The sequence below is a fragment of the Rousettus aegyptiacus genome, unplaced genomic scaffold (genome assembly GCF_014176215.1).
Source record: "Rousettus aegyptiacus isolate mRouAeg1 unplaced genomic scaffold, mRouAeg1.p scaffold_m13_p_2, whole genome shotgun sequence".
Taxonomy (NCBI): Eukaryota; Metazoa; Chordata; class Mammalia; order Chiroptera; family Pteropodidae; genus Rousettus; species Rousettus aegyptiacus.
In genome coordinates, this window is record NW_023416295.1 from 27,093,950 (window position 1) to 27,121,176 (window position 27,227).

General features: G+C 39.8%; 1 protein-coding gene and 1 pseudogene across 4 annotated transcripts in view; both read right to left on the bottom strand.

Moving 5' to 3' along the window:
• Window positions 1-1,093: 1,093 nt before the first annotated feature.
• The window catches only part of LOC107503175 (aldehyde oxidase 2), a 72,383-nt gene continuing 46,249 nt past the window's right edge, over window positions 1,094-27,227 (bottom strand). For 2 of the 4 annotated variants that reach the window (XM_016131123.2, XM_036237202.1), the window contains 10 exons: window positions 24,517-24,612; window positions 22,531-22,659; window positions 20,072-20,146; window positions 19,295-19,347; window positions 18,018-18,132; window positions 15,414-15,479; window positions 15,113-15,301; window positions 12,804-12,971; window positions 4,399-4,474; window positions 1,094-2,604 (listed from right to left, as the gene is read on the bottom strand). In XM_016131123.2, the coding sequence (XP_015986609.2) occupies window positions 4,421-4,474; window positions 12,804-12,971; window positions 15,113-15,301; window positions 15,414-15,479; window positions 18,018-18,132; window positions 19,295-19,347; window positions 20,072-20,146; window positions 22,531-22,659; window positions 24,517-24,612 (945 nt within the window). In that variant the 3' untranslated portion in view covers window positions 1,094-2,604; window positions 4,399-4,420. Of the gene's footprint in view, window positions 2,605-4,398; window positions 4,475-12,803; window positions 12,972-15,112; window positions 15,302-15,413; window positions 15,480-18,017; window positions 18,133-19,294; window positions 19,348-20,071; window positions 20,147-22,530; window positions 22,660-24,516; window positions 24,613-27,227 lie in introns of those variants that run through there. The other 2 variants (XM_036237204.1, XR_001595158.2) reach the window with 2 other exon arrangements.
• LOC118613890 lies at window positions 4,038-4,156 on the bottom strand (annotated as a pseudogene).

Consider the following 27,227-nt stretch of genomic DNA (forward strand, 5'->3'; position numbering starts at 1 on the left):
ACAGTACAATGCGTTGGGGAAGAAGAAGCTGTCCCGTTGAATGCCCAGTGAGGATGGGTAGTTACGGATATTGAGAAAGATTATCCTGGCAGCTCTGTGCAGAATGGTCTGGAGCAAGACCAGCTAGATAGCTGGGGGCACCATTTAAATGTGAAGTTATACTGTGGTGCCAGGGAAGGAAAACTCTTGTTTTGCACTCAGTGAAATCTTAATATTAACTCATTCAATGTTGTGTAGGGAGACTGGAAAATGCCTTTATATTCTCCAACGGTTTCTGACTAATTTTTTAATTTTGTTTTAGCATCTTGAATCAAAAAGCACATCTTGCTCTTTGTCTATCCAATGATATGAGACTGATCAAGAGTTAATTTTCACTGTTTCAGGTGATAATGCTGGGATGGGAGCAGGTTTGATTTTTCCTTTACAGTAGAGAAAATAGACTCAGAGAACCCAGGCTCAGAACGCAAGAGTATAAATGCCTCCTGTGCTTGCAAGACCCGGGCCAGGGGCAGTGGGGATGGGGGAAGAAATAGGAGGGTCCACAGAGCCGAGATGAGTGTTAAGTGTCCTAGCTCCTCACTATTATGGGCACCAGGGTACTGCTGAGGTGCGGAAGGGAGTGGAATGGTCTAGACCAAAAGAGGGGGCACGACATTTTGCTCAGTGGGTCTAGGTGGTGTAACAGAGGCAGGAACCAGGTGCTTGTCCTGTCACCTTAGACTTCCCATAACACATAAGAACCCAACATTTGGCCTTTGTGTCCCATCCATATGTGGGACCAGCCAAGAGTAGCTCTAATCTTGACACGAGTGGCTGGACATTCTGGGATCAGTTGTTCCTGAAAGAAAAAAAAAAAAAAAGTAGCTAATAAAAGTTGTTATACTCTGTGCTTGTGTGAGAATTGGCTGGATGGGGGTGGTCTGAGCGTGAGTTTTTGCACTGTATTCCTTTTCATATTTTTGAACCATGTGAATGTATTAATTACTCAAAAAATTCAGTAAGTTTTATTCTTTAACAATGCTTATATTGAGCCCAAATAACTTTTAAAGTATATGGCTTTAAATATGTCTTTTAAAAAAGTATTTTCATATCCACGCCATGCAGCTTTCAGTGTACCAACTCACACAAATAATTTTTATTCAGATACATCTATTTTTAATGTTTTATAATCTCAAAGATGACAGTGGAGAATAAATGCCCAGTAAGCCATCTTTAGCGCTAACAGACCAAATTTTTAAAAAATACAAATTATATTCGCCATCATTTAAAATGATACAAATGATAAAACATTTCTCACAGTCATATTAGATTACACAATTAAGGATTTTATTTTTAAGAGCCAAAACATTTGTTTAAAATTACTCTGAACTTATTTCACCCCAGCTACTCCCATTAAGTTGCCCAGGTCTTCTGCTCATGTATGTAAAAATCTTGCGTAATTTTTGTCCCGTCCATGAGCCTTCTGCTCCTGTCTCCTTTCTCTCTGTGCTCCTGTACCACTTCCTCTCTCGGACTCCTGTGGCATAGTAGAACCTCTCAAGTCAGCAGACTGGGCCTTGAACAGCTAGCTGTATCCCAGTTCCTTCAATCAGACGGACTCAGTGCCTGCTGTGACCTTCTGCCTCCTCCTGGCTTTCTGCATGCCTGATCTTTACCTTTTCTCACCAATCACCAAGGGATTCAGAGTCCACTAAGAGGACTGCTTGGCGAAACTGAGCATGTGAATTCTGGCTGGTAGAGTGTCAGTTTACCTCCTGACTTTCTGGTCAAATAAGGCCTAGTTCATAAACTGATTTCTCCTTTTCTGAAGGAGCTCAGAGTAACGGAATTTAGTGTATCTTATATGTTTCAAACTACAAGATAGGCGTGATTATGTTGTAGAATTCTCTTGCTCCATGTTACTCACTTCAATATTTGGGAAAATGAATAAGAAGTATTTCTGAAATTCTGATACCAGCTCAGATGTTTTTCATTAACAAATTTAAAAAATAAAAGGGTTTGTTAAAATACATTGAAAATGTTTTTACGCTGTTTTCTCCCTCCAAATTCCCAAGGAATGTCAACCAGTTGAATAGCTGGTCCACGTGAGGAAAGTGCCACTCCTTTGCTGTCAAATGCACATACGCAGACCCATAGCTAATCCACAATAAAAACCAAACCAAACAAAACCTTGTAGAACTCTTGTGGTGTCCATAGCTGTGGTCATTGAAGCAAACACATCCCTGGGAAAAGCAATCACATGTTCATCTACTGAGAATTGTCTTTCATTCTAGGATTATAACCAGTATTACCAGTCCAGTTGCATGGACATGCAAAGGAAAAAATTGCTTTTATAGCAATATTTACATGATATCTTCAGAAACATATCAGTTTTAAACATGATTGCTGTGACTATTGCAGTGGCTTATCTCTAGGCTGGTGGCCTCTAGGATAGAAAGTCTAAGTAAATAATTTGTATATAATAATTCATCTTGTTAATGTAATCAGACTTGAATAATGTTTCTAAATTGTGTGACATTTTTTTTCCTAACAGCATAAGAATATCAGTGTAGAGTCCAGTTAGGATCAAAAAGCCATCTTTTCACTTGTGAAAAATTGAAACACCTGGAAAAAAAAGAAAAGAGAATAATTATAAAATGTGCAAATCCCTCAACTTTTGTGTGTGAGAACAACAAATAGCTGACAATTGGATTGGTAAGCTTTACCGACATGAATAAGTATGTTTAATTACTTATTTATTCACACGTGGCTTCCATGTCTTCATTTTTAAAATGAAAAGCTGGATGAGATCAGAGGTTTTTACACATTTTTTAGCGGTGGTTTAAAATGTTATTGGGAACATACATATATGATTTTGGTATAGTATAAATTTAATAAGGTCAATGTTTAACACTTGTTTATAAAGCAAATAGAAGTACTTTGAAGAATGCAAACATTTGAAATTGCAGGTCAAGGATGACAGCTAAAGATTCAGAATGCAATTTATATCTGCATTTTGTCTTAATTGCTCTATGTGGAGAGAATTCTGCACATAGAATAGTTGTACGTGGTAAAGTGGCAAGAGTTTTGTTTTGTTTTGTTTGTTTTTGTTTTTTTAAATTGTCTTGCAGTCTGAAGACAGTCTTTATTTTAAAGACTGTATAAAACTTGACAACCCAGTTCACTCATTGGTGGTTGCTAATTTGTTAAGATTTAGCACATCTGTGTGTGTTTGTGTATGTGTGTTTTGCTATCCTTTAGTGAGTAATAAATAGTGTCAGACATAATGCTGTATGCTTCACATACCTTGTTTTACATAGGAAATAGAATGGATTTGCCATCACATTCACATTTAATACTCAGAAAGAGTTAGGGAGAGAGAAAATAATTGAAGAATTCAAACATCTGCCCGCCATACCTGGGTATATGTTTTAAAATACAATTTTAAACATTGTCTATTTTTATTTTTGTTGTTAATTGTGAAAGGAGAAACCAAAATCCCATCAATTATTTAGTCCGATTCAGCAAAGTCATCAGTGCAAGTTCTCTGACAAAGCACAACAGAATTAAATATACATATGTTAATATTTGTGGGTTGTTTTAGACATTTAATTAGAAAATTAGAATTTGATTAAAAAAAAAACTATTTTCTCTAAATCTATGATGTAGTTCTCTTTGGTTTCTTTAATGTTGCCAATTAAGTGTGCAGAAGTTTGATTTTCTAACAATGAAAATGTGTTTCTTTTATCAGCATGTATCTCTCAGGTCCTTTCAGGGTTGACTCATCAAAGTCTTCAGGGCTCTGTGTTTTGTGTTTAGCAGCAGTACAAAACTGTAGCAATTGAACTCAACGAATACAAATAGGTAACTCTCTCAAATAGCACTAGTTAATTATAAATGTAGTAATCAACAGATTTTATTGCGATGTTTTGCATTCAAGTTGTGATTCTCAAAAGAATCAGGGAGTAAGATCTTTAAAATATCTTAATCCACAGCATTCTCATTTTAAATTATATTATATTTTATTGTTTATTTTTAAATATTTTATTTTATTTTTACGCCTACAGCACCCAGTCTTCCTTGGTGGTCTCCCATCCAAGTACTAACCAGGCCCAACTCTGCTTACCTTCCGAGATCAGATGGAATCAAGTATGTTCAGGGTGTCATGGCTATAGTAAAATATTTTATTTTAAAAATAAAAACTGCTATGTAGTGTTAAACACTCTGACTTTCTCTCTCAGCATCAAAGCCATGCTTGTTTATTGCTGAAAGATTAAAATGTTGGATAAGATTTAAAAATGAAACTTGATTTACATACTTACACAGTCCTAAATTTCCACAGATCACAGTTGGAAATTCACTGGACTGGCTGATGTTTTTTTCTTTCTGAGTAATTATCTTTCAGCTTATTGATCTTACCTTTATGGAAATGACAGCAGTGTTATGCTATAGGGATAGACCAAGGTTTAAATGTCTTAGGGTCATCTCTGGGAATCTAAGAAAGAAAGAAAATCCAATATTTAATATCATAATACCATTGTGTTACAAACTCAAGGGGTTCGTTTTGCCTGCATGCATCAAAGCCAAAGGAGACACAGACAAGAGTTTGCAGCAAAGAAAGTAGTGCCTTATTTAAGGAAATGGCACCCGGCCTGAAGACACAGGTGAGCTAGCGCTCAAAGACCTGGCTCCCCGATGCCCTATAGGGGATAGGTTATATAGGGCAAAACTTACTAGCTAAGGGAGCTGGGGTTGTGGTCTCTATTGATTGGTCAGGATTAGGGTAGGAGGCAGTTGATTATTGCATCAGGTCCTGATGTCAGCCATGGATCATTATGTCTGGTTTCAAGGGGATGCCGGTAGGGTTAGTCAACCTTATTGGTTGTGGAGCTGCAAGATGTTAACTTTAGTTTGACTGAAACTGTTTCTGTGGTCAACAGACCTGTAGCTTTGTTCCTAAGACTGTTTGATGCTGACCTAAGGGCTCAATGACTAAGGAAGTGATCTGGCAGGATGCAGAAGGATAAGGAAAGAAAAGAAGCAAGTGAGCCCAAGGTCAGTATGAATCAAGGAGAAATAGACGAGAAAGTCGTTTTAAAGAAGTGAAGATTTGCACAGTTACAACTGCAGCATTTCATCAGGAAAATTTTATCAAATCTGTGGATTTTGGAAAAATTTTCTGATGGAAGGAGGCAGGATCTTCCTGGGGAATGGAACTATACCATTTCTTTTTAGTGACAACTCTGAAGAGACAGTGGATCAGTATTATGATTTCTGCTGCACTTAATATTGCTAAGTAAGAGGGTACTTCAATTAGTTACCTATCTTCTTTGCTTCCAAGATGTGAATCCCAAAGAGAATTATGTGTACTGTGAAGACATTTGCAGGAGTCAGGAGAGACAGAAAAGGGAAGTGGTTAGGCTGAGAGCTGCTTGCTTTGGAGCCTATAGACCTGGACTCCTGTGCAGTGTAGCTCTGTCTACACCTTTAGCCAAATGATTTGAGTTGTACAGTAGTACCCTTGCTAGTTAAACCCCAGGCTCATTTAACCATCCTGGGCTATGAGCCCCCAAGAATTCAACTTGTCGATCCTTAGTTCTTGCGGTCCTCAATTCCTGTCTCCGGTGCTGGGAATTTTTCCCCTTAGGTTTGGCCAGAAAGCAGAACATACATTCCTTGCCTCTACCGTTGTCATGTTTTTGTATAAAGAGTTGACTCTTAGTTATAAAGGTGTTAAAAACACAAACTTCACATAAATAACAGAAAGTCATGAAGATTCTCAAAAACTTTTTTCTTAACATTTATTTCACAAAAAAGAAAACAAAATCTCCAAATAAAAAAAAAACAACAACCCAACTCCTGTCAGGATACCTTTACCCTCTTAATCTGTATTGGAATGTAAATAAGGGGCTAGGTTTGGCCTTCTAACAGGGTCTTCCTTGATTCTCAACTTAGCTCCTGTGATGAGAGTTGCCTGGCTATTTTACTTAGAATCAGCCTGTTCTACCTGGACTGGGCTGGACACTGGACAAAGCTCCTCAGTCTAGTCCGAGGTATTCAGGTCAGCTCTTCTGACAAATGTGATGGGAATTTTTAGCCTCTTTTAAAACCGACTTCCTATTCTTTCACAAGATCTGGGATCCTGGAGTAACCTTCTGCTTTGGGATTCAAATCAATACTCCTTATCTTGCTACAGCAGCTTTCTTGGCTCTTACCTACTCTCTAGCTCTTGAGGACGTCACTTCCTTTTTGGTCTCAAAGATCCAGACCTGGGGCTCGAGCTGCTCTTCATTGGCCTTTGGTGATCTTCCTTTTTTCTTCTCCCTTGCTTACTGCCATAAACCCTTTCCTCTCTCCTTCTCTTTCTCCCTGGTCAGTTCTTGATAGCTATAATGAAGGCAATATATTCACGATGGCTGTCAGGACTGAATCCACTTTTAGTTAAATTTCAGCTCCTGAGATATGTCTATGCCCAGTCTCATTGGTGTCAAGGCCTAGGTTAGTGGTAGTTGCTATCAATTCAGGATTCTTTATCATCAGTTTTGTGCAGTAGAGGATTAACTCAGCAGGCCTGAGGTGTGCAAACTCTGCACATTCCAAAGAAAAGTTCAGCCCTTGACCAGCTCCTGGGAGATAACACCTAAGCCTTTGAAATACCCTGCCTGATAAGAGTGTCTTTGTTTATCTGAGGCCTTGGGCCATATGGTATTTTTAACCTCTTGAAAGAGTTGGACACTGAGTAACTAAGGTCAGCTATGCAGGTTATAACCTTTACCTATGTGACTGAGTCCTACTAAGAACTCTGACACCAAAGCTCAGGAGAGCTCCCTGGTTGGTTATACTTTGTGCGTTTCTCACACATTGTTGCTGGGAGAATTAAGTGCTCTCTGTGTGGCTCCAGTGGGAGAAGACAACTGGAAGCATATACTTGGTCTCTCCTGGACTCTGTCCTATGTGCCTTTTTCCTTTGTCAATGTTAATTTGTATGCTTTCATTGGCATAAACCATAACCATGCATATAACAGTTTTCTAAGTTCTGGGAGTTCATTTAGTCGAACGTTGAAATTTGAAGGTGCTTTTGGGGACTTTTAACTCAATCATCATCATCATCAATGTATATCGACCACTTCCTATGTGTGACAACTGCTATATGCTTTTCATGTGTTAAATTATTCAAACCTTTCAATAACCCTGTAAAGTAATTAGTATTATTCTCTCCACATACCTCTCCCCCCGTTTTATAGATAAGGACACTGAGTGATCAGAGAGGTTAAATACATCCTTAAAGGTAGAGCTGGGATTGCAACCCAGGTTCCTCCGAATCCAGAGCCATGTCTTAACTGAATTAAAATGGTGTATTATTTCTCCTTCCCCTGAGCAGATGAGATGGCTCCTTTTTTTCTGTTTCACATACTGCATTGCCTAGTCCCTCTTTTAATCTGAGGAATGCCTCCAGCTTTGTCCTCTTCCTTTTTATGTGCTTCCCTTTCTCCTGATTCCCTCAGCTAAAGGGAGTAAAGGAGGTCCAGAGACCAGGCAGGAGAATTTTTGAATACAAAAATATGCATTTAATAACAGTATTGGATAATTCTCCTTCAGTAGTAAGAAAGGCCACTGACTGAAGTGTCCCCGGGCATTAAAGAGCACAGATTTAGTCCCTGCATCCTGAGACAAAGGATGCTCAACATGGAACCAGTTTCACAGCCTGTTTTAGTGCCAATAAACCTCTTCTAAGACTGCGTAAGGGGTAGGTAGGAGAAGAATGTGGTAAAGAAGAAGTACACACCTGTCTGAGTGTGTGTGCACTGTGTGTTTGTTTGTGTGGGCAGGCATGTATCTCTGGAACAGGATGACAGGCTCAGGATTCTGGGGAAGGAAGGCACTGTGGATGCCTCCACTCTGTGTTGTTTCCTGAGTCCTGTAGCCTGGTTCTGTGTTCCATCTCACAGAGTTCATGTGACTGGGTGTGTTTGTGCAGCTTCAAGGCTCTGCCAATTACCCGTGGCATAGCTTTTAGCAGAACAGGCAGGAGACTGCATGTTTATACGTGTTGCGGGCGTAAGTTCCAGAATCATAGGAAATAGAATGCAGTCTCGTAGGACTGGCAGCACATCTCTCCCAGCTCAGGGAAATGCAAGGATATGGGATTGAAGACTAGCATTTTGGAAGGAACCATATGAGACTAGTGTAGGTAAACCAGGCTGTCTGTAGCACAGGAAATGTTTACATGCCTCTCCTCCTACATCTGGCAGGAGGACTTCCTTCATTGAACTAAACAGGTGGCACTTTTCATGCAGCCAACTCTCACTGAGTCTGGGCATCTAGAAACACAAAAGAAGCAGGGAGGGAAGATGAGACGCGGGGTGGTGAGGTAAGGGGGCAGGTAGCGATGCAGAGGGAGGCCAGAGTAGGGCTTGCAGAGCAGGGAAGGTGAAGGCCTTCAGAAACTACGCACTTGCCAATGTTAGAATAACAGGGGCAGGACGGGTATGGCTATTTTGAATTGAGTACTGGTCTAGAATGAAAGGACTTTTCCCCATTAAGTTACTATAAAATCAGGGCTCAGCCTAACCTAGTCGTTTGTTGTGATCACAAGGATTCCTCATGAGTCAGTATTAAAAGGCTGCTTCTTCAAAATGTTGGGTGAGCTGAAACCTGTTTACAAACTTGTTTCCAAGCTGAGTTGTCTGATTTTAGCTTCCAGGAGAGGGGAAATCTGCTAATTGGCTTTACATGGCCTCCCACTATGACGGCCCACACATACCACGTTTCTGTAGTTACTTTAATAAATACTTGTTGCTGCTAGTGATAACAAGGTAACGAGGTTTTTGAGTTCGCCCTACTGCCAAACATTGCTAAAGCAGTATTTTTGTAATTTTTAACCCACTTCCCGTTTGCCATGAGAATACTCGGCGGCGGCACTTGTGGCTGCAGGATTTACCCTGAGATAACTCGCAGATTACAGTCCTTACCTTAGCCCCAACGCTTGCCCGAAAGAGAGAAATATGCTTTTATCATTATTTCCGCATTGCTCTAGTATATTCATAGTCTTTGGAAACAAATGACATCATTCTATTGATAGCGTTCTGTTTTTAGTGGTGGTTTTCCATTTACAAAATATAGCAATTCTCAATTACTGAAAATGTCAAATGCTAGAAAACGCAGCATTCCTACACACGATGTTAAATTAACTGGCAGTGAGCTGCACGTTTTTTTTCTAAATGGGAAAAGTTAAAGTCTGTGGAATTAATTCTCCATATCTCTGAATCCTAAAGATTTTTTAAAAAATGAAATCCCTGTTTCTAAGGAAAAGTCCTGATTTGAAAATGTTAATTATATATTTTTATCTTTGTGTATGTTTATCTTTAAGGGAAATTTCCTTTTTGGGGTGGGGAATTTAAATGACTATATAAAACATATTTCCCAAGAAATGCATTTTTCTTTCTTTTCTCATCCCCCTAAAGGAAATTATATATAGATATGATGTTTGTGGCCATGTCTGGGTGAGCCGGGCTGCTCCGAGGGGATCAGAGCAGAAACCATCACCAGCACCATTGCTCTGACCCGGGGTTAACCACCTGAGAAAGGGCCGGCCCCAGCATAAAAGCAACAACTCAGAACCCAGAACCCAGAACTCTGAGCAAGGTAACCAAGGCCACACATGTAGAAAGGTTTTGCTCAAATAGCAGAACTTTTTGTAACAAAAGTGTTCTAGCCTTCTTACCAATGTCTGCTCTTAGTTGAAGCTGGAAGCTAATTATCAGTGAAAATGAGGCCGCTAATCTTATGAGTTGTTTTTCCTGCCCTCAGCAGCTCAACTTGATTTAACATGGGAGGGGCACATTTTGAAGAAGGTCATTAATCGTTATGGGTACTTGATGGAGACCTTAACTCTATTTTCAGAGTGACTTGTATTTACACAGTATTTTTACACGCATTTAAATGCATATTTTACTTAATTCCAAAAGGAAAAGTACTGAGTGTTTGTTATTTCTATTAAAGAAATAGAGATAAGCAGGCTGTTATTTACCTTATGATTATAAGAAGATAATTAAAAGAAGGGAATTTGGACTTTCCAATACTCACATTCTAGTATACTCACCTCACTTGTCAGAAAAAAAATGTGTTTGACAACAATACTCAAAGATCAAATACAAAGAGTGTTAGTATCTACATTTCTTGAAAAAAATTTTTTTTTCCATACAGTACAGTATTGTATGCCAGTGTGAATTATTATATATTTCAATTATAAAAACATGATGTAGTTCGAGCAAATGTAAATTCTGATACAGCTCTGATTTGTTCCAAGAAAGACTTGTCTGAATAGGGAGCCAGGCTGTAAGACCTTCAAGAGACCTCCAGTGTGAATACACTGTAATTTTAAAGCTCTGAAGAAGTAGACCTGAATTGCCACAGAGGGTGGGTGCCGGGAAGCTGCTGATGGAAGGATTACCCAGGTCTCACCTGCCAGTCTTAAGATAAGGGTAGAACCACAGATTTCTTTTTCTTTTATTTCTACTTCTTTTATTTCTATTTCTTTTTATCTCTCTGCCAGGGAGAACAATTGCAGTCTTTCAGTTACAAGTTTTCTACCACAGAGGCAAATTCAGAAACTTAATAAGTAGGCCGTTTATTTTTGAGGGCTACTTAATCTCGGTCTGCTTTGAATCCATTGAAACTGTCTCCGGGCCTTTGCATTAGCTAGTCTCTGCCTTGAGCACACCATTGTCAGCTTTATGCTTGCTCCTTCACTTCGTGCAGGCCTTGGCTCAAGTGTGAACACCCAGAGAAAATTTCTCTAATAAACTATCTAAAATAATCTAAAATAATCTCCTCATCTCATTCTCGTCCCCTACCCTTCTATTTTGCTTTACAGTATTTATGATCACCTGAAATAATATTGTGTTTGTTTACTTGTTTACTATCTGGTTTCCTAAATACAAGGTAAGCTCCATTCAGGCAAAGATTGGCTCACTATTGCTTTAGGTTCATAGCATGGTACCTGGCACATGGAAAAAACTGAATAAATGTTAGATGAATGATGAATGATCAAAGCTGGTGCCACATCACGGCCCCTTTGACTTTAAGTAAAGGTTAAGGCTAAGTTAGAAAAGTTTTGTTCTGTTGACACACAGGGATAGCCCAGAGTCAGCCAAGCACTTACACTTTACAATAATTGTTTGTCTTTCTCCTCTGCTATGCTGTAAACAACTTGAAAGCAGGGACCTGTGTCTGGTTCACTACTATACTCCTAGTTCCTCAAACTATGCAAGAAGGAAAGTATCCAATTAATTTCTTGAATATGATTAAAATTTGAAAGGTTGGTAGGGGTTAGCCAGGTGAGGAAAAGGAAGAAGATGGTTCCAAGCAGAGGAAGTAGCATGGCAGCGATCTCTGTCCTTGATACAAAGAACAGACAGAAGATGGCAAGTGTGGCTGGCATGGAGAGAGAAGGTCGGGTGGGGGACCACGTGTGGCTGGAGAGGTGCAGGGGGGCCTGCCATACTGGACTTTGTAGGATTATAGGCTTTGCATGGCAAATTAAAAAAGTCCAGTCTTTAACCCAAGAGCAATGGGAACCTTTTTGCTTTGTGTATGTGCTAGAGCGACATGATATTTGTCACACCACAGATTTCTGGTCGCGATGTGTATAAGGGAGACCATTAGGAGGTGGCTCTGACATAGGCGAAAGAGATGGTAGTTGGACATAGGGTCTCTAGAGAATAAGTAGAGAAAATTCTACATTATTCACCTCTGGATTCTCAGCACCCAGAACAATGCCTGGCACCTGTTAGATACTCAAAAAATGTTTGTTTAATGAGTAAATAACATAGTGGTTAGAAATGGAGGAAATAGACTGGTACAAGAGATCGTTAGGGGTTAAAATGAACGGGACATGGAGAAAGACTGGCTATTGAGAATGAGAGAGAGAGAGAAATGTCAGGCCAACTCCCAGATTTCTGGTTTGTGTTCCCACACGTGTGGAGGAGTATTGCCATTTCCTGTGACAGGAAGCAGCAGAAGAATATATATTTTGTGTGCTTCTGGTCCTCTTTGTTAAGCCGAGAGTCAGGACTTCCTCCTCTCTGCTTCCCTTGGCAGGCTCTGGTTGTCCTCTCTGTTGGTGTCCAGCTGAGGACAGAGGGTCTGGAGCCCAGAACAGAGTAACTCATGGATCTTCCAGTCTCCTTAAGGACTTGAATGGCCTACATTCTCATGATATCAGATACACACGAGGTCAGAGGAATGGCTAGGAATATTGTGGGTCAGGATCAGTACGAAGGATGATGGTCATTCTCAAAGTGATCTGAGTAGCCTTATTACCAAGAGATTATTGTTTTGAAGTTAAACATTCTGCTCTGCCCTTGCCTCCAAAACTTATTCCACTGCCTAGAAATAAAGGTATGAGTTTGTGAAATAAATGATGTTGGCTAGATATTTTCTTTTTGAGTTTGTTTTTTGAGAGATCTTATGTGGAGAAGAAGTATCTTCTCAATTTAAATTTCCTGTGAATAAAGGCTCAACAGAGTCACTCCCAGTTACAGTGTTTGAATCTTTTCAAACATTTATGCCAGGATATCCTGATTTTTTGAGAATATAAATAAGGTATATTTTACATATAAACATATGTGAATTAAAAGATGGTTAAAAATGTGTGTGTATGTGTGTGTATTATGGTGATTTCTAGTTAGTGGGCTTATGGCTGCTTTTAACTTTCATCGTATAATTTCATGATACAGATTAGGTTATAAATTTACCTCAGAGGTCTAAGAAACAGGAAATAGAAAAATCACCTATTAGAAAAATAAACAATAATTCCATACCATCTCTGTAAACCGATCTGCACAGGCCATTCTAACACGTTCTGGCGTTGCTGGGCTCTTCACTGTGAAGTCCTCGGCTATGTCTCTCTCTCTGCGTGCTGTGGCCACAGCATCAGCGATGGCAAAGAATACAGACGACCCTAGGAACATCCCGGACTCCCCCAGGCCCTGCAAGAAAGTGCCTTTGTTTTAGAAGCTTCCATACTAGACTATAAGCTGCTAAAAGGGGCTAGGTCTTGTTCACCATTGTGTCCCCAAACCCTAGCACTGGGTCTTGCACACAGTAGGTTCTCAAAAAATATTTGTGGACTGACTTATTGACTGAATGAAGCTTGAGTGCTCTTAAAATCACAATTTCACATGAACTTCCCCTATCTTTAATACTGTTTGGGTTAAATCTTTGTTCTGTAGGAAAGAGGGGATTGTTTGTGTGTGCGTATGTGTGTGTATGGTGAGGGGAGGGTACCCTATTTAGAAAAACACATTCAGTGGATTGAACTAGTCAGCTTCAGAGCAAAGAGAAAAATTTTAACTCTGGGGTCAGGGAGGCAGGGTACTTCAGAAGAAAGAGTACAGACTTTGGTACCAGACGATGGGTTGCAAGCCTATCATCTGCAAGGAATAGTCAGGTAATATAAATGAGTGATGCGAGGAGATGAAGGTGATAAGGAATAGTGGGGATTATGGTAAAGTAGAGATACACCCATGTCCTGTCTAAAGGAGGCAGCTGTTCTTCAGTTCGAGCTAATTATTGCCTTTCAGAAATGCAGCCAAAATGATCAGATCATGCAATTTTCCAAGAGTATTTAGATATTCATATTTTCATATAAAATTCCCCGACTTTAAAAAAAAACGCTGTATAGGACAAAGAAAACACATCTGCAGGCCAGATTTGGTCAGTGGTCCCAATTTGCAATCCCTGCACTAAGAGTGACTGAATTTGCATCCTGATCCCAACTCTCTGTGTTTCTCTGGGTGAGATGTGGGCAAAGACACCTACTTTACAAGGTGCCGTGAAGTTCAGGAAGCACAAAAGCACCCAGCCAAGCACTTGGTACCTGGTAGGGTCCCTCTTATTATTACTTAGTACACTCCATGGTGCCTATGAGTGGCTGGCCATAACCACAAGGACCCAAGGGCCCTGCCAGCCCTGTTACTTTTGGTGGCCTGAAAGATGCTTTCTGTGGGCTCTGAGCATCCTTTTGCTTTTTTCCCCTTGAGTGATTTTCAGCCCAGTAAGAATCAAAAGGACCTATTGATTGTCCTTCCTTTCAAATTTTCCCCACCTCACCATCATCTGTTCAGTGAAACTTTCTGGAGTATAAGAGGGATCTAGTTTGGAAATGATAAAATTCCAGCAGGTAAAATTCCAGAAGAAAAATCATTTATTGATTTTTAGTATTAACTTGCCACCCTTAGTAAGAAGTTTCCCAAAAGATTTTAAAGAAAATTTTAACAGTCTATCTCAAACCTAAATGAAGTTTCTATTCCCAGGGTGGTTTACATGTCGAATCTGCATAGAGCAATGCAAACACATGCTGACTTTTATTTTAATTTGTAATTTCACTACTTTAGCAATTACTAAGGGCTGGTGTGTTTGCTTATTGATACTGTTGTCATCTGGACCAGATACTTCTTTGTTGTGGGTGGGCGTCTTGTGCCTTGAAGGCTGTTTAGCAGTATCCCTCGACTCTACTCACTAGTAGTAACATCTTCACTCCTAGTTGTAACAACGAGAAATGTCTCCAGACATTGCCAAATGTTCCTGGGGGAGTGGGGAGGGGAAATCGCTCCTCTGCATTGAGAACTCTGCTTTAGATCATATCTGGGTATGGCTGAGGATGCCGAGCCTCTCAGAGGAGAGTGATTTTGCTTAACGTCATAGGGTGCTGGTGGGGCTGGGGCAGGTATCAGGTATTCTAAAGGCCTAGTCCAGATCTGTCCATGCTGCCACTGCTTTCTAAGATTTCAGTAGCATTGTGACTTCAATCCAATTTAATATTTTCATCTTATGGCTCTTAAGAGAATATTATTCTAGTAAATCAAATTTTTTTTGCTGAATTTTAGAGTTCTCAGTGAAAGAGAATTTAATAAATAAAATCCTTGGCCCAGAACTGTCATTGGTTAGGTCATTGGTCTTCTCTGACTCTCTGAATTTCTCTAGGTGAGTCACCTCTAAATTTTAATAGTCTGTCTTGATTTGGTCCTGATAAAGCTTGACATTTATTTTTCATTTTGTCTTCCTGCTTTCATTTATTATGCTCCCTGATCCATCACATTGCGCAGTAGTAGGTGGTTTGGGTGCTTACCTTGGATGAATAGATGGTTAGTGGGGTTTGTGATGATGGCAACAAGGAGACATTGAACTCTTCTGGGACATCAGTGATGGTTGGAGTTTTGTACTCATCCGGACCTCGAGAGTACAGCACACCTTCTGGAGAATATTTTAGCTCCTCAGTGGTATAAAGGCCCATTCCCTGAATAAATGAACCTTCAATCTGAAGGGGGAAAATGTCAAGTTCTGTGATACTGTATGCTTTTCAGAAGGCCTTTACCTACCCTGTAGTGACTCTCAGGAAGCAGCATCCGTCTAAGGGGGCTAGCACCTACCTGTCCAATATCAATGGCCGGATTTAAGCTGCGACATGCATCCATGACGATGTCTGTTCTGATTTTCTGCCAAAATTTAAAAATAGCTCATTCAGCATAAAAACTTGAATTAAAAATATTGTTTTAAGGTTTATTCGAATGGTCTCAAATTATTCCAGAACTCCTGCTGGTTAATTAACACTTCGCTGAATTCCAGCAACATTACCATAGCAACACAGTGGTAAGACTTTGGCTACGCTCTTCATATTTAGTGCTAGGACTGTCGATAATCCCAGAAGGTTTTTTGCATCCATGATTTTGAGTCCTCTTAAGTGACTCTAAAGTTCACGGCATGTTGGTATGTTTGAGTGTTACTTAGTAAATAATTGAACCTGGTTGTTTATCTGATTCTCAACCTGGATTTATTGCTCTAATGTAATTCATGAGATATGCTAGTCCTCATAATGGTTTGATGTAGGTGGTATTATTGCATTTTGCTGAAGAAATTAGAGCCTAGAGTGGCATATATGAATTTGGGGATGTGCAATATCTTGGAACATTATTAGGGTGAATGTTGAGAACACCTTTGACTTTGCTAATCTACCTCCTTCCCTAAGAAACATCACTATAATCTGGCCCTTCCGTTTTGGCACTGGGAATGAGCCACAGAAAGCCCCTAAGCGCCTGTGGTCTATCTCAGGAGTATCTGTGGGCTTTCCTTCTACTCCCACATCTGGTGCTTGTTCTGATATCACCATTCTCTGTTTAGGCCCAATACCAGGGCTCCTACTTCCTATCCAGCCCTTTGGATAGGAAATTCTCTTTTGACTCCAACGTTAGACTCTCAGACAACCTACAGTGGGCACCGGCCTTCATCCATTCTCAACCTGGATAGGGCAGGAGATTGGACTCACTTTAGAGTGGCCCTTCAATTTACTTCTATCTTGAAACCTGCTTTATTTTGCATTATGGATATTGGACAATGGGAAGAGGTGGCTGTGCACTAACTGAATTGTCAGATGTTTTAGTTCATCAGCCACAAATAGCTAGTAGCAATAAAGCCTGTCATTTCATCTCTCTGTTTCTCTTTAATTAAAAGAACAAAGTAGTTCAAGGGACCAAAGTGATACTGAAATGACTGAACCTTAAACTGTAATAAGGGAGGCACAGGGAAGACCAAATTTAAATTTTCCTGGTACCATAAATTCTGGAAGATCCCCATGAAGTTCATTTCTCCAGGTATTTATAGCAAAGCCTGAAGGTGAAATTGCCGGATTAAATAAATTTGTCCCAAATATTTCATGGAGCATAATTATATCGGAAAATTACTTTGTTTTGTTTATCTGAAATTCAAATTTAACTGAGTGTCCTGTATCTTTATCTGCTAAATCTGGCAACACCACCTTCAGAGTGGAGGTTGATTTCTCAAAACAGCTTCCCACGAGTGTGGAGTCCTGCAGTGACACTGACACTTGGTCTTTGGGAGGGCCTGGTGCAGAACCCCCAGGCTAGTCGCCTGCAACCACAGCTTTCTTTTCTGCCATACTGTGTTGTGCAAACATTATCACCGTCTATATTTGTCATGATGTGAAAAACATTAGGACACACAGTCTGAGCAACTGTGATCCTAATTTCATGAGTTTACTTCTTAACAATGATTTGGAATGAAAATGGAGACATTATACTAATGTGTCCTAAGGATGAGCCTGAGTGAAATGTAAGGACAACTGCTCTCCAGATATCCCTTCATTAATTGTATTTTTAAAAATACTATTTATATAATATTTAAGTGGCAGACAAGTTAACCAACAATGGGGCAATAAAGGACATTTTGATAAGATTTACAAGTCAGTATTTGCAAAGTCCTTTCTATTTTACATGAACAGGTCGTTTCTGTTTTGGGGCAAGATGGTTCAAGGTGATGTTGGAATAATTTGTGTATGGAATTTAGATATGTCATAGATCCATCCTGTAAATTAACTGTGCTTTGGACTATACTATATTCTATTTAAGATTTCTGTAATCCCTGTTGCCAGAATGATATTTGACATATATTCATGAATTTATCCTTTATGGTGGAAGGTGTTAACTTTTACTTAAATATGACTCCCTGTCTTCAATAGGTGGTTTCTTGGATTCTCAGTGAAATAGCAAAGAAAATTATTTTTACTTTCCTTCTCCCTTCCCCCTAATCTTTAGATGCCTATAGTACCTTTGGGATACCTGATTTTGAAGAAACAGTATCACATTGCCATATGCTTTTAAAATGTTTACTCAGGACAGTTTGCTAAATTACCTATTCCTTCAGATTAGATAACCTGACCTACCTTTAGAAAAAGAATCTTTTGTTTGTTTGTTTGTTTGTTTTGCAAAAACTTTAGAAAGTGGTTTTATCTGAAATGAAATAACAAACAATGCATTTTAGGCTGTCATGAGCAATTCCTTTTTGACTATTTCTTTTTAAGTAGAAATTTACTATAAAGCTGGATCTCTAGTCATTCCCATGGAATTGAAAGAAGCTTTGTTCTTATTGTATAAGTATTAAATAATGAAATTGGGCTACTAATTACAATGCAATTTTGTTGTTGTTTTAACTTGCCAAGAGGAACGTTATGTTGGAGTTACCTTGTGAGCTCCTGTCAGGCAGTCAATTTCAACCTCAGAACAGGCTGCTCCATAGACATAGTATGGAAACGGGTCACCCTCCCCCTTCTCCCAGTCCATGAAGGCCTTGTAGCCCCTGTTGGAAGAAATAAAGCCCCTTTAGCTTGGAGTGTGGGGAGAATACAAAGAACGTTAATTCATTTTCAAACTTTACTCAAGTTTTATGACAGCATTTCTTTTGATTGATGCTTCTTTCAACTGGCTTTTCAACTCATTTAAACTACTACCTGTATTGACAACCTAGCTAGTTACAGCAACACCACCTTCGCCTCCATTTTAAAGAGGATACTCTTTATGCTGCAGTTTGGACATCAAAAACAGAGAAGCCAACAGACCGCTTTGGTCCAGACCTCACAGGATGTCTGTATCTTGATGGTTTAGGGGTTGAGGTTTAGCTCTTCCCATTGAAAATCTCAATTGATTTTATCATCATTCCCAGAGGGACCCTCCTGCTGGTTAAAAAGGGCTGGCAATTTAATGTATTAATGTATAATGGAAGATGTATTCAGCTGGAGAGCTAATTTGCTCTCTTTTTGGGTAACTGAACTCAGGAATTTAGAACTCATTATGTACAGGGCACTGGGTTGAGCTGTTACTGTCTGTTTTCCTTCTTTCTTCATGAGCATTTGCTTTACTGCTAGCTAGTGCGCTCTCTCTCTCTCTATCTGTGTAGTTTGGTGGTTTGCTTCATTAGATGTTTAAACTAATGTCATACATACCCTTCCTGAATTTGATAACCAGCTTTCCTTTCTGTGCTTCATTCAGTTAACATGCACTTACTGATGGCCTCCCACTAACAGACATGGCACATGACAACTGGTGATGACCATCCTATTAATCTCCTCCTGCCCAGCAAGGAGCTTCAACATAGAAACATTTTATGATAAATGGAGAGAGATTTGTAAAATTGAGTGCCAAGTTATTTCTAATGATATCTTTTTACTATTCACAATAAAGAATATTATTCTTTATTTTTTTCAAAAATAAAGAAAAATAAATAATGATTAGATATTATAAGTCATGTTAAATTATTTTTCCCAATAGGGGTATTTTTATTATTTAATATTTCTTTGAACATAGTATAAAGGCCTATGTGAAATCATAGAATTTGGAGCCTAGAAGGGACCTCAAAGACCACTTAATGAAAACTTATTTTACAAATGAGGGAACTGAGGCCCAGAGTGATTGGGTTACCTCATATTTTCTCAGTTATGTCAAGACATTATTGTAATTTTTACCTGAAGTATCCAGTGGCTGAAAGACTGATTCTTTGTTCAAAAGCAGCTTCTATCTGTAGAATGGGCACATTTAATTTAAAAAATATATACCATTTGATAGGTGAAAATGAAAATATTCTACGTATCAGAACTGACATCTGATCATTGTTTTTGGTGCTTTATTACCAAAAATAGAATTCACCTTAATATTTTCTTTCCTCAGCTGGTACACTAACAATTTCCTTCTGACTAAGTTCATAAGTCTGAATTAAACAAATAAAGCGGAACTCTGCTGCACATCCATAATGTAGAGGCTTAGTTCACGGGATATTTAGGGCTTTATTTCTAAACGTTAGAATGCTACTGTGTATGCAAGTGACATAACTAATAAAATAATATCTAGGGTATTGTAAAATTGGATTAAATGAGTCATTTCCCTTGAGACTTACTCAAAAGCAATTATGGCTTTTAGTTTTCCTTCTCCCTACTTGAACATCAATATTTTTTTGTGGCTCAGGAAGTCTCAGTCTTTTCCTCTTTGCAGGGTGGGTAAGGCCTTCTGGGTATTCTTTATACATTTCCATTTCACCTTTTAGTGATGCTGTTCCATGTGTGCTCTCTCCAATACATACCTAGTTTACATCAGGGAGCAGTCTCAACTTTTGGTGATCTTGCCCTTTGGCAAAAATTCACTCTTGACCTGTCTCTACGTGGTGCAGCTGTGCATGGCCATGGTGCTCTCAGCACTGGGTTGGGGTGTTTTCTCATTTGTAGTAGTAAAAAGAATGGAACACTTACCCAGTCTTCCCAAGTACCATCTGGATTTTTCTTAATGATGGGCTCAAGGCGTTTCAGAAGGATCTGACAAGCATTCTTAAAAGAGTAAGGATGTGAATCTCCATTAGAGAAGAACTCAGTGGTTAGAATTTGTTAAGAAGAGTATTTGTTTATCACTGATTAGGTCTGTGAATGGTCATGCAGTGCCTGATACTGACACACTGGGAACACAGAGACAATAACAACACAACCCCTGACCTTGAGAAGAGTATCAGTTACTGGAGGATTTTCTCCCTTCCTAGTTTACTTCCTGTGAAAATATAGGCTAAGCTCAATTTCTATTCTCAGTTCCCCTTTCTAAAAATATTCATGTTCTTAATATCTTCTTCTCTTTTTCTACATTTTTGACATATCTTCTTTAGTATTTTCCAGCTGTTAAAATAAATAGAACAAAACATCTTATTTTCATTCAAATTTGTGTTTTCCAGTCTGCAACAAGGACATGCCACTACCCTCCTGGATCTGAAATGTTATTCAACTCCCTGTCTATCCCTCTGTCTATCCATCTACCATCAAACTATCACGATCGTTAGGTAGCTAGTCAGATATGAGCGACAGGGGAACAAAGAAATGGAGGGCCAGCCCATAAGTGCCCAAATAACACCCCACTGGTAGTTTGAGAATCCCTCCTGTCCTGGGAGACAAAGGACAGGAAGGCCATAAACCTATAGCTGGTTTAATCTGGCCACAGATGCTTGTGCAGAAGGTACTACCCTAACCTGCCAACAATCTCAATCTCATTAAAAATCATTATAATACCATGTTTATACCTGGAAGTTCATGAATCTAATTATAACAGACTGAATTCTGGGTAAGCATATGTTCACTAGACTAAGAGTTATATAACAGCCAAGTGTCAACCAATCATGCCACTCACCTAGGAACGCCTTTGTAACCACCCACTATGGCCCCTATATAATATAGACCATCCCACTTTTGCATTGCTATGGCTCTCTATCTTCCCTGGCTGTAACCTGTTCCCCGAGCAGGTTTGTGTCTTCATTTCCACGTGGTTAGCCAGTTTTAGGCTTGACCTGTCTTCTACCTCAAAATGTGCCTTTAATAAATAATGCTTTTCATAATTGTCACTGGGTGAAAATTCAATTTTTCATCAGTGATAAGGACCAAGACCTGTGTGTTACCAAAGCTCTGATTGCTGCAATGGTAACACAATGATGGCCTTTGCTTGAGCATGAAGTGAGAATATAATTAACTTTGTTTTTTAATAACCTAGATCTACAAAGTTTCTGATACTCGAAACAGAAACCTAAAACTCAATGTCCCAGAAGATGGATTAATACTTAGCTTGGACTGACAACTTCCATACACACTGAGCTATTCCTAATTTGTGTTTGATTCTACCCAAAATTGGATCTCATGAATTTGAGATTTCCCACGTATTTGTTTCGAGTGAAAGGTATTTCTGGTTTTTGAGCCCCTTGTCTGCACAAAGATAAGATGGGTTTGAAGGTTGTTCCTTTTGGTAGCTTAAGTGCAGTGTCCTGGGAGTGAGGGAATATGCTCCCCCACAATGTCCCAATGGAAAAAACGGAGAGTTGATACCAGAAGCATGACAAATAGGTATCACTTCAAAAGAACACGCAATTGGATATTTGAATTAAGGAATATGAAGTCATGGTTCTATTCTGAAAAAGTAAAAATTTGACAGGATTTTTTTTTTTTTAAACATCAGTTAGAAAATAAGTACAAAGGAAAAGAATGAGTACTCTAGTAGAACTCCACTGATGTAAATATAATTGCACTGTATCTATCTGGCTGGGGCTCTGTCTGCCGACCTGCTTATAAGAACTTGCCTGTGTCAGGGAAAACTTCCACAATTCTGTATTACTTGGTACCCAAATTTCTTCTTTCCACATCTCCCAGGGACAGAGACTGCCTATGCACAAAAATTCAGTCCCCTCTTCTTCCATAGTTGCTGGGCATATTGTTTCCTACCAGTCTACATTTTCCCAAACTCCCCTGTAGTTAGCTGTGGCCTGAGACCGGTTCTCCTAATGGAAGATGTGTAGAAATGGCTTGCATCATTTCCACGTCTGGCCTCCACATTCCCTCCCTTCTCCAGGTCACCAGAATGATGACGCTCAGGTCAACCTTGAAAGCCACATGTTGAAGATGAAGGAATTGCCATCAATCTGGGTGCTTGAATGACCAAACACTCACTCTGGATAGTTTTATGTACAAGAAAAGGACTTTTGTCCTGTTTCAGCCATTATGTTCCAGGTATATTTGTCACCTCAGTTAGCATGCTTCAACTAATACACACTCTCAACATTTTGGTTATGCCAAGCCTGTTAAGTGACACAGATGACTTCTCTGAAGCCAACCACTTGTGTCTGTATCCAGGTAAGAAAACCAGGGATGTGGTAAAAGTACCCAAGGAAAGAAACAGAAAGAGGCACCTGCACGGCTCTGCCGTTGACATCTGAACCGATGGATGCTGCTGTAGCAATTGTATTAGGCACCGTGGCTGTACTTGTTTCACAGATGTGCACATAAGACATGGGTATTTTTAACTCACGGCTGGCCACCTATAAGAAGAATAAATATTTTCAAGTTCAGCAGAGTTCTATGAAGATTTGAGTCACTGTTTTTCTTAATAAAAAAATTACTATTTTTATTATGGTCAGGATATCCTTTAAAGCCTAAAATAATGTGTCTTATAAAAATTAAAACCACTTTTTAGGCCACTTTTTAGCCTTATGCTAATTTTTAAAGTGTTTTCTTAGTAATATTCCACAGTGGTTCTTTCATTCAAATTTAGTGTATTTGTTAAGGATTTCCTTTTTTTTCTAAATTTTACATGTGTAGAGAGTAGGCCAAGTTGAGATTATTCAGATTTATTTTGTGGCAGTGGCAGGAAGAGAGGCAGAGTTTGGACTGACTGACTCAGAGTGTTTGGTTTTAAATTGTTGGTATCAGTATCAGATAAACATAGAATGACCCTGAGGGCCTGTCTTCTTTCTTGCCCGAGCCCGACCTTAACTTTAGCTTCCTCTGCCTTTTCTTATATTCCTCTAGTATTTGCTGTTCATTCTTTTTCTTTTCTCTTCTTTTCCTTCCGATTGCTTTAGCAGATACATGTGGACATTAAGACTTTTAATCAAGAAGAAATGAAATAAAAAGAAAAGGACGTAAGGAAGGAAAATAAAAAAGCATTATTTTGGCTGATGTTGTCTTTTCTTTCCAAAAACACTTTCTCCAGACATCTGCAGGTTCCCAAATGCCAATCTCCAGACTAAGGCCATTCAATGATTAAATTTCCCCAGAAAGATACAAAATGAAAAAAAAAAAAATCTTATTGGTTCTTGGTGATGAAAATCCAAAGGGAATTTATTGGTTCACATAACTGGGAAGGACAGAAGGAACTGGTGTCATGTATGTCTGTATTTGGGGCTTTATGGTCTCATCGGTGTCCTCCCAGAGCCTCTCACATTTGCTTTTCTTTACGATGGTCATGTTATTTCCAACAGTAGACAGACTTTCTCACGGCACAGGAGAATTGCCTCTGACAGCCCCTGGCTTCTATGGAGTAGCTAAATAACCACAGGGGAATAATAGTTCCTTTCTCCCAGGATCTACACATCCATCCCTGGAAAGGACTCTGATTGGCCTTACTTGGTCATGTGCCTTCTTCCCAGACCAGACCTTGCATCCAGTGGGATTCAGGAACTGTAACTGGCCAGACCTGGGTCATATGCCTATATCTGTGGCAGGAGTTGGGGCAAGGAGAGGGATGGGGCTAAAAGGTATGAGAATTAAGGAGTTCTCCAGAACTATGGGGAATGTGGGAGGTTTTGTCCAAAGGAGCTGAGGGGCTGGATAATCAAAAGCTGCAGATGTGTACTATATAACAACCCAGCAAATTAGTCATAAAGTTAAATTTGTTCAGTTTAAAGGATTATTATTTTTACCCCTTGGATTACATATATCTTCCTACATTGTGTGTGCATGTGTATATGTTAAAATAGCCTTTAAAAATTATAGGATAATTGCAGTTGATGAAATACTTGTCCTTACTTCTTAAAACAATATATTAGCAACCTAATATTGTTGTCCAACATTTAAAATTGTACATACTGGTCTCGAAATAGGGAAACTCCTACTCTGGGTAAGTCTGCATGGCACAACCACTACCGTGCTCCAGGGGCTCATAACTGGTGTTTTCACTAACAACCACCTCCATCCATGAACCCTGGCCAAGTTGTATTTACATATGTATGTGATTTCTGCTATTCTATTTGATACATACAAAGTTTTTCTAACTAAATAGTCAAGATATTAGGGTTTCAGCACAGAGAGTTGTCATTTACCCTAAAATTAGTGCCGAATGTCAGTCATGTCAATAATGTCTGGAGAGATTAATGACTGAATTTTACTTATCTTACCTGTAGCATTTTGGTGTGAATACCTTGTCCCAGTTCATTGCCTCCATGTGTGACCAATACAGAGCCGTCTGTGTAGATATGAATGAGTGCAGCTGCCTAGTAAAACAAACCAGAAGGCACAGCTCAGTGCATGTTTAGCGAGGTTCAGTACAGGAAATGAGGTCATAAAACACCAGTCTCACGGAGCAGGGTGCAGAGAGATAACCTTTCCCGGTAGGATTCTGGGGCTTAGTTCTATTTTGTGCAAAGTCTATCTGTAAAGAACATTCTTACTTAGGAGCCTGGTTTTAGTAGGAGTTCCTTTGGATACTCAGGAGTTGTGAGCATTGGTTCCAATGACTTGAAAGTCTTCCCCTGCTTAAAATCTCTGGCAAACTACTCAACTAGCGAATTAAACATTTGTTAAGTACTTGCACGTGTTATGTGCCAACCTGGCCTCAGCTGTAGATATAGAAAGATGAACAAGATGCGCTTCTTCTTCAAGTAGCTTACAGTGCAGGCCGGCAGGCTGGAAAGCAAGTCGTCATTAGAATGCAGGATGACTCGTGAGATAAAGGGGTGTGGCACGAGGGGCCCTGGGGACCTGGAAGGGCGGATCTGTGGAGAGCCCTGCTCCTTTTTATATGTAGTATGAGGCCCTGCAGGGTTTGGTGTCTTGTCCTTTTCCAGTTTCATCCCTGTCTTTTCTCGCTTTGCCTCTACGTCTGGCCTTACTCATGCTCCTGTCCGACCTGTGCTCTTGCTTATGCTGTTCCTGGCCTGCTCCTCAGCCTTCAGACCCACACCCCATGGTCTCTACTCTTGTTAAAGCCTCCTGAACACTACTCTTTCCCCTCTGGGAAGGATCAGTGACCCCCTTCTCTGCACTTAGTCTTACAGGAGTGTACTGGGTTGAATGGTGTCCCCTCACCAAATCCCTGTCCACCCGGAAACTCAGAATGTAACCTTATTTGGAAATAGTCTTTGCAGATGTAACTAATTAAGATGAGGTCATACTGGATTAGAGTGGGCCCTAAATTCAATGATCATTGTCTTTATAAGAGATCATGTGAAGATGGAGGCAGAGATGTGAGTTATGTTGCCACAAGCCAAGGAATACCAGTAGCCACCAAGAGCTGGAAAAAACAAGGAAAAATTCTTCCTGGGAGCCTTCTGAAGGACCATGGCCCTTTTGAGACCCTGATTTTGAACTTCTAGCTTCCAGAACTGTGAAAGAATAAATTTGCTGTTTTAAGCCACTCAGTTTGTGGTACTTTGTTATGGCAGCCACAGGAAATAAATGTAGGGAGTGATAAGTTTTCTGTAAGAGTCTCTTGGAAGACAGGCACCTGGCCTCATTCATCTTTGTGTCCTGAAGAGAACTTTGAGCAGGGCTGAATCATAGAGACACTAAATAAAGGTTTGTTTAACTGGACAAATGGAAATGTGGTATTTTTTCTTCCAGGAGGAGGAGGAGGAGGAAGAATTAGGACTTTAGTCTATTCTGTCCAGAGATGCCTGGAGGCCCAGGATGGCTTGGAGAAGCTCCTGGCCATCAGGGCTTATAGGTGTTAACAATAGTATTTATTCACTGTGGCACTTTTGACTCCCTCTGAGGACAGTGCTCCTATACCTAGTTTAGGGAGTAGGTGTTCCAGCTTTGTGAGTCATCAGCTGACCTGGAATAACAGGCTTCAGTTCCTAGCCTGGTGATTCTTGAGTAATTCAATTTGGAACTCTATGGGGAAGCTGGAGGCCTTTCAAATGGAGACTTAAAATCATTGCTTGATTTAAAGAAAATTTTTTTTGTGATGAAAGGAGAGGTTGGCAGGAAGTAGGCTATAGTTTAGGTGAGCAGCAGCCATACAGGTGAGGGGAGGTGTGGTACAATAAAAAATAAATATGTGGTCTTTGCCTCTGGCTTTTAGCACAGAGTTCCTAAAACCCTTGAAATTTACTGACTTTTGTATGCTAATGAGATGACTGTGGGAGAAACTAATTTAGATTGGGGGGAGGTGGGGTGGAGGGTGGGGTTGGGAGTTGCTACAAAGATCAACCACTGGTTAGAGAATTATATTTTTAGCTCCACTCTCTGACCTCCAGGGAGGTGTTAGGGACTGGAGATTGAGTTCAATCACCAACAGCCAATGATTTAATCAATTGTATTTGTGTAATGAAATTTCCATAAAACCCCTCAAACAAGGTTTTGGGAGCTTCTGGGGGTAGTGAACCCATCCACAAGGTGGAGAGCAGTGTCCTTAGAGAGAGAGGGGGCATGACAACCCTACACTCCCATACTTTGCCCTATGCAGCTCTTCCATATGGCTGTTCTTCTGGTATACCCTTTATAATAAACTGATAAAGTGCTTTCCTGAGTTCTGTGAGTTCTAGGGAATTATTCAAACCTGAGGGGATGAGTAGTAGAAACTCCCAAATTTGTAGTCAGCTGGGCAGAAGTATGGGTAGCCTGGACACCCAATTTGTGTTGGCATCTGAAATTGGGGCTCAGCCCTCGACATATGGGGTCTGTGCTAACTCTAAGTAGTTAATGTCATCAGAACTGAACTGAATTGTTGGTTACCCAGTTTGTGTTGGAGAATTGCAGAACTGGTTTAGAAAAGACACATTTGGTGTCAGAGGAAAGACCACACATACAGCTATTCTGGATCTCTTATGCCCTAGCTGTTGATTCAATCCAGGCTTGTAGACGTGACAATGAACTTTTTTCCACC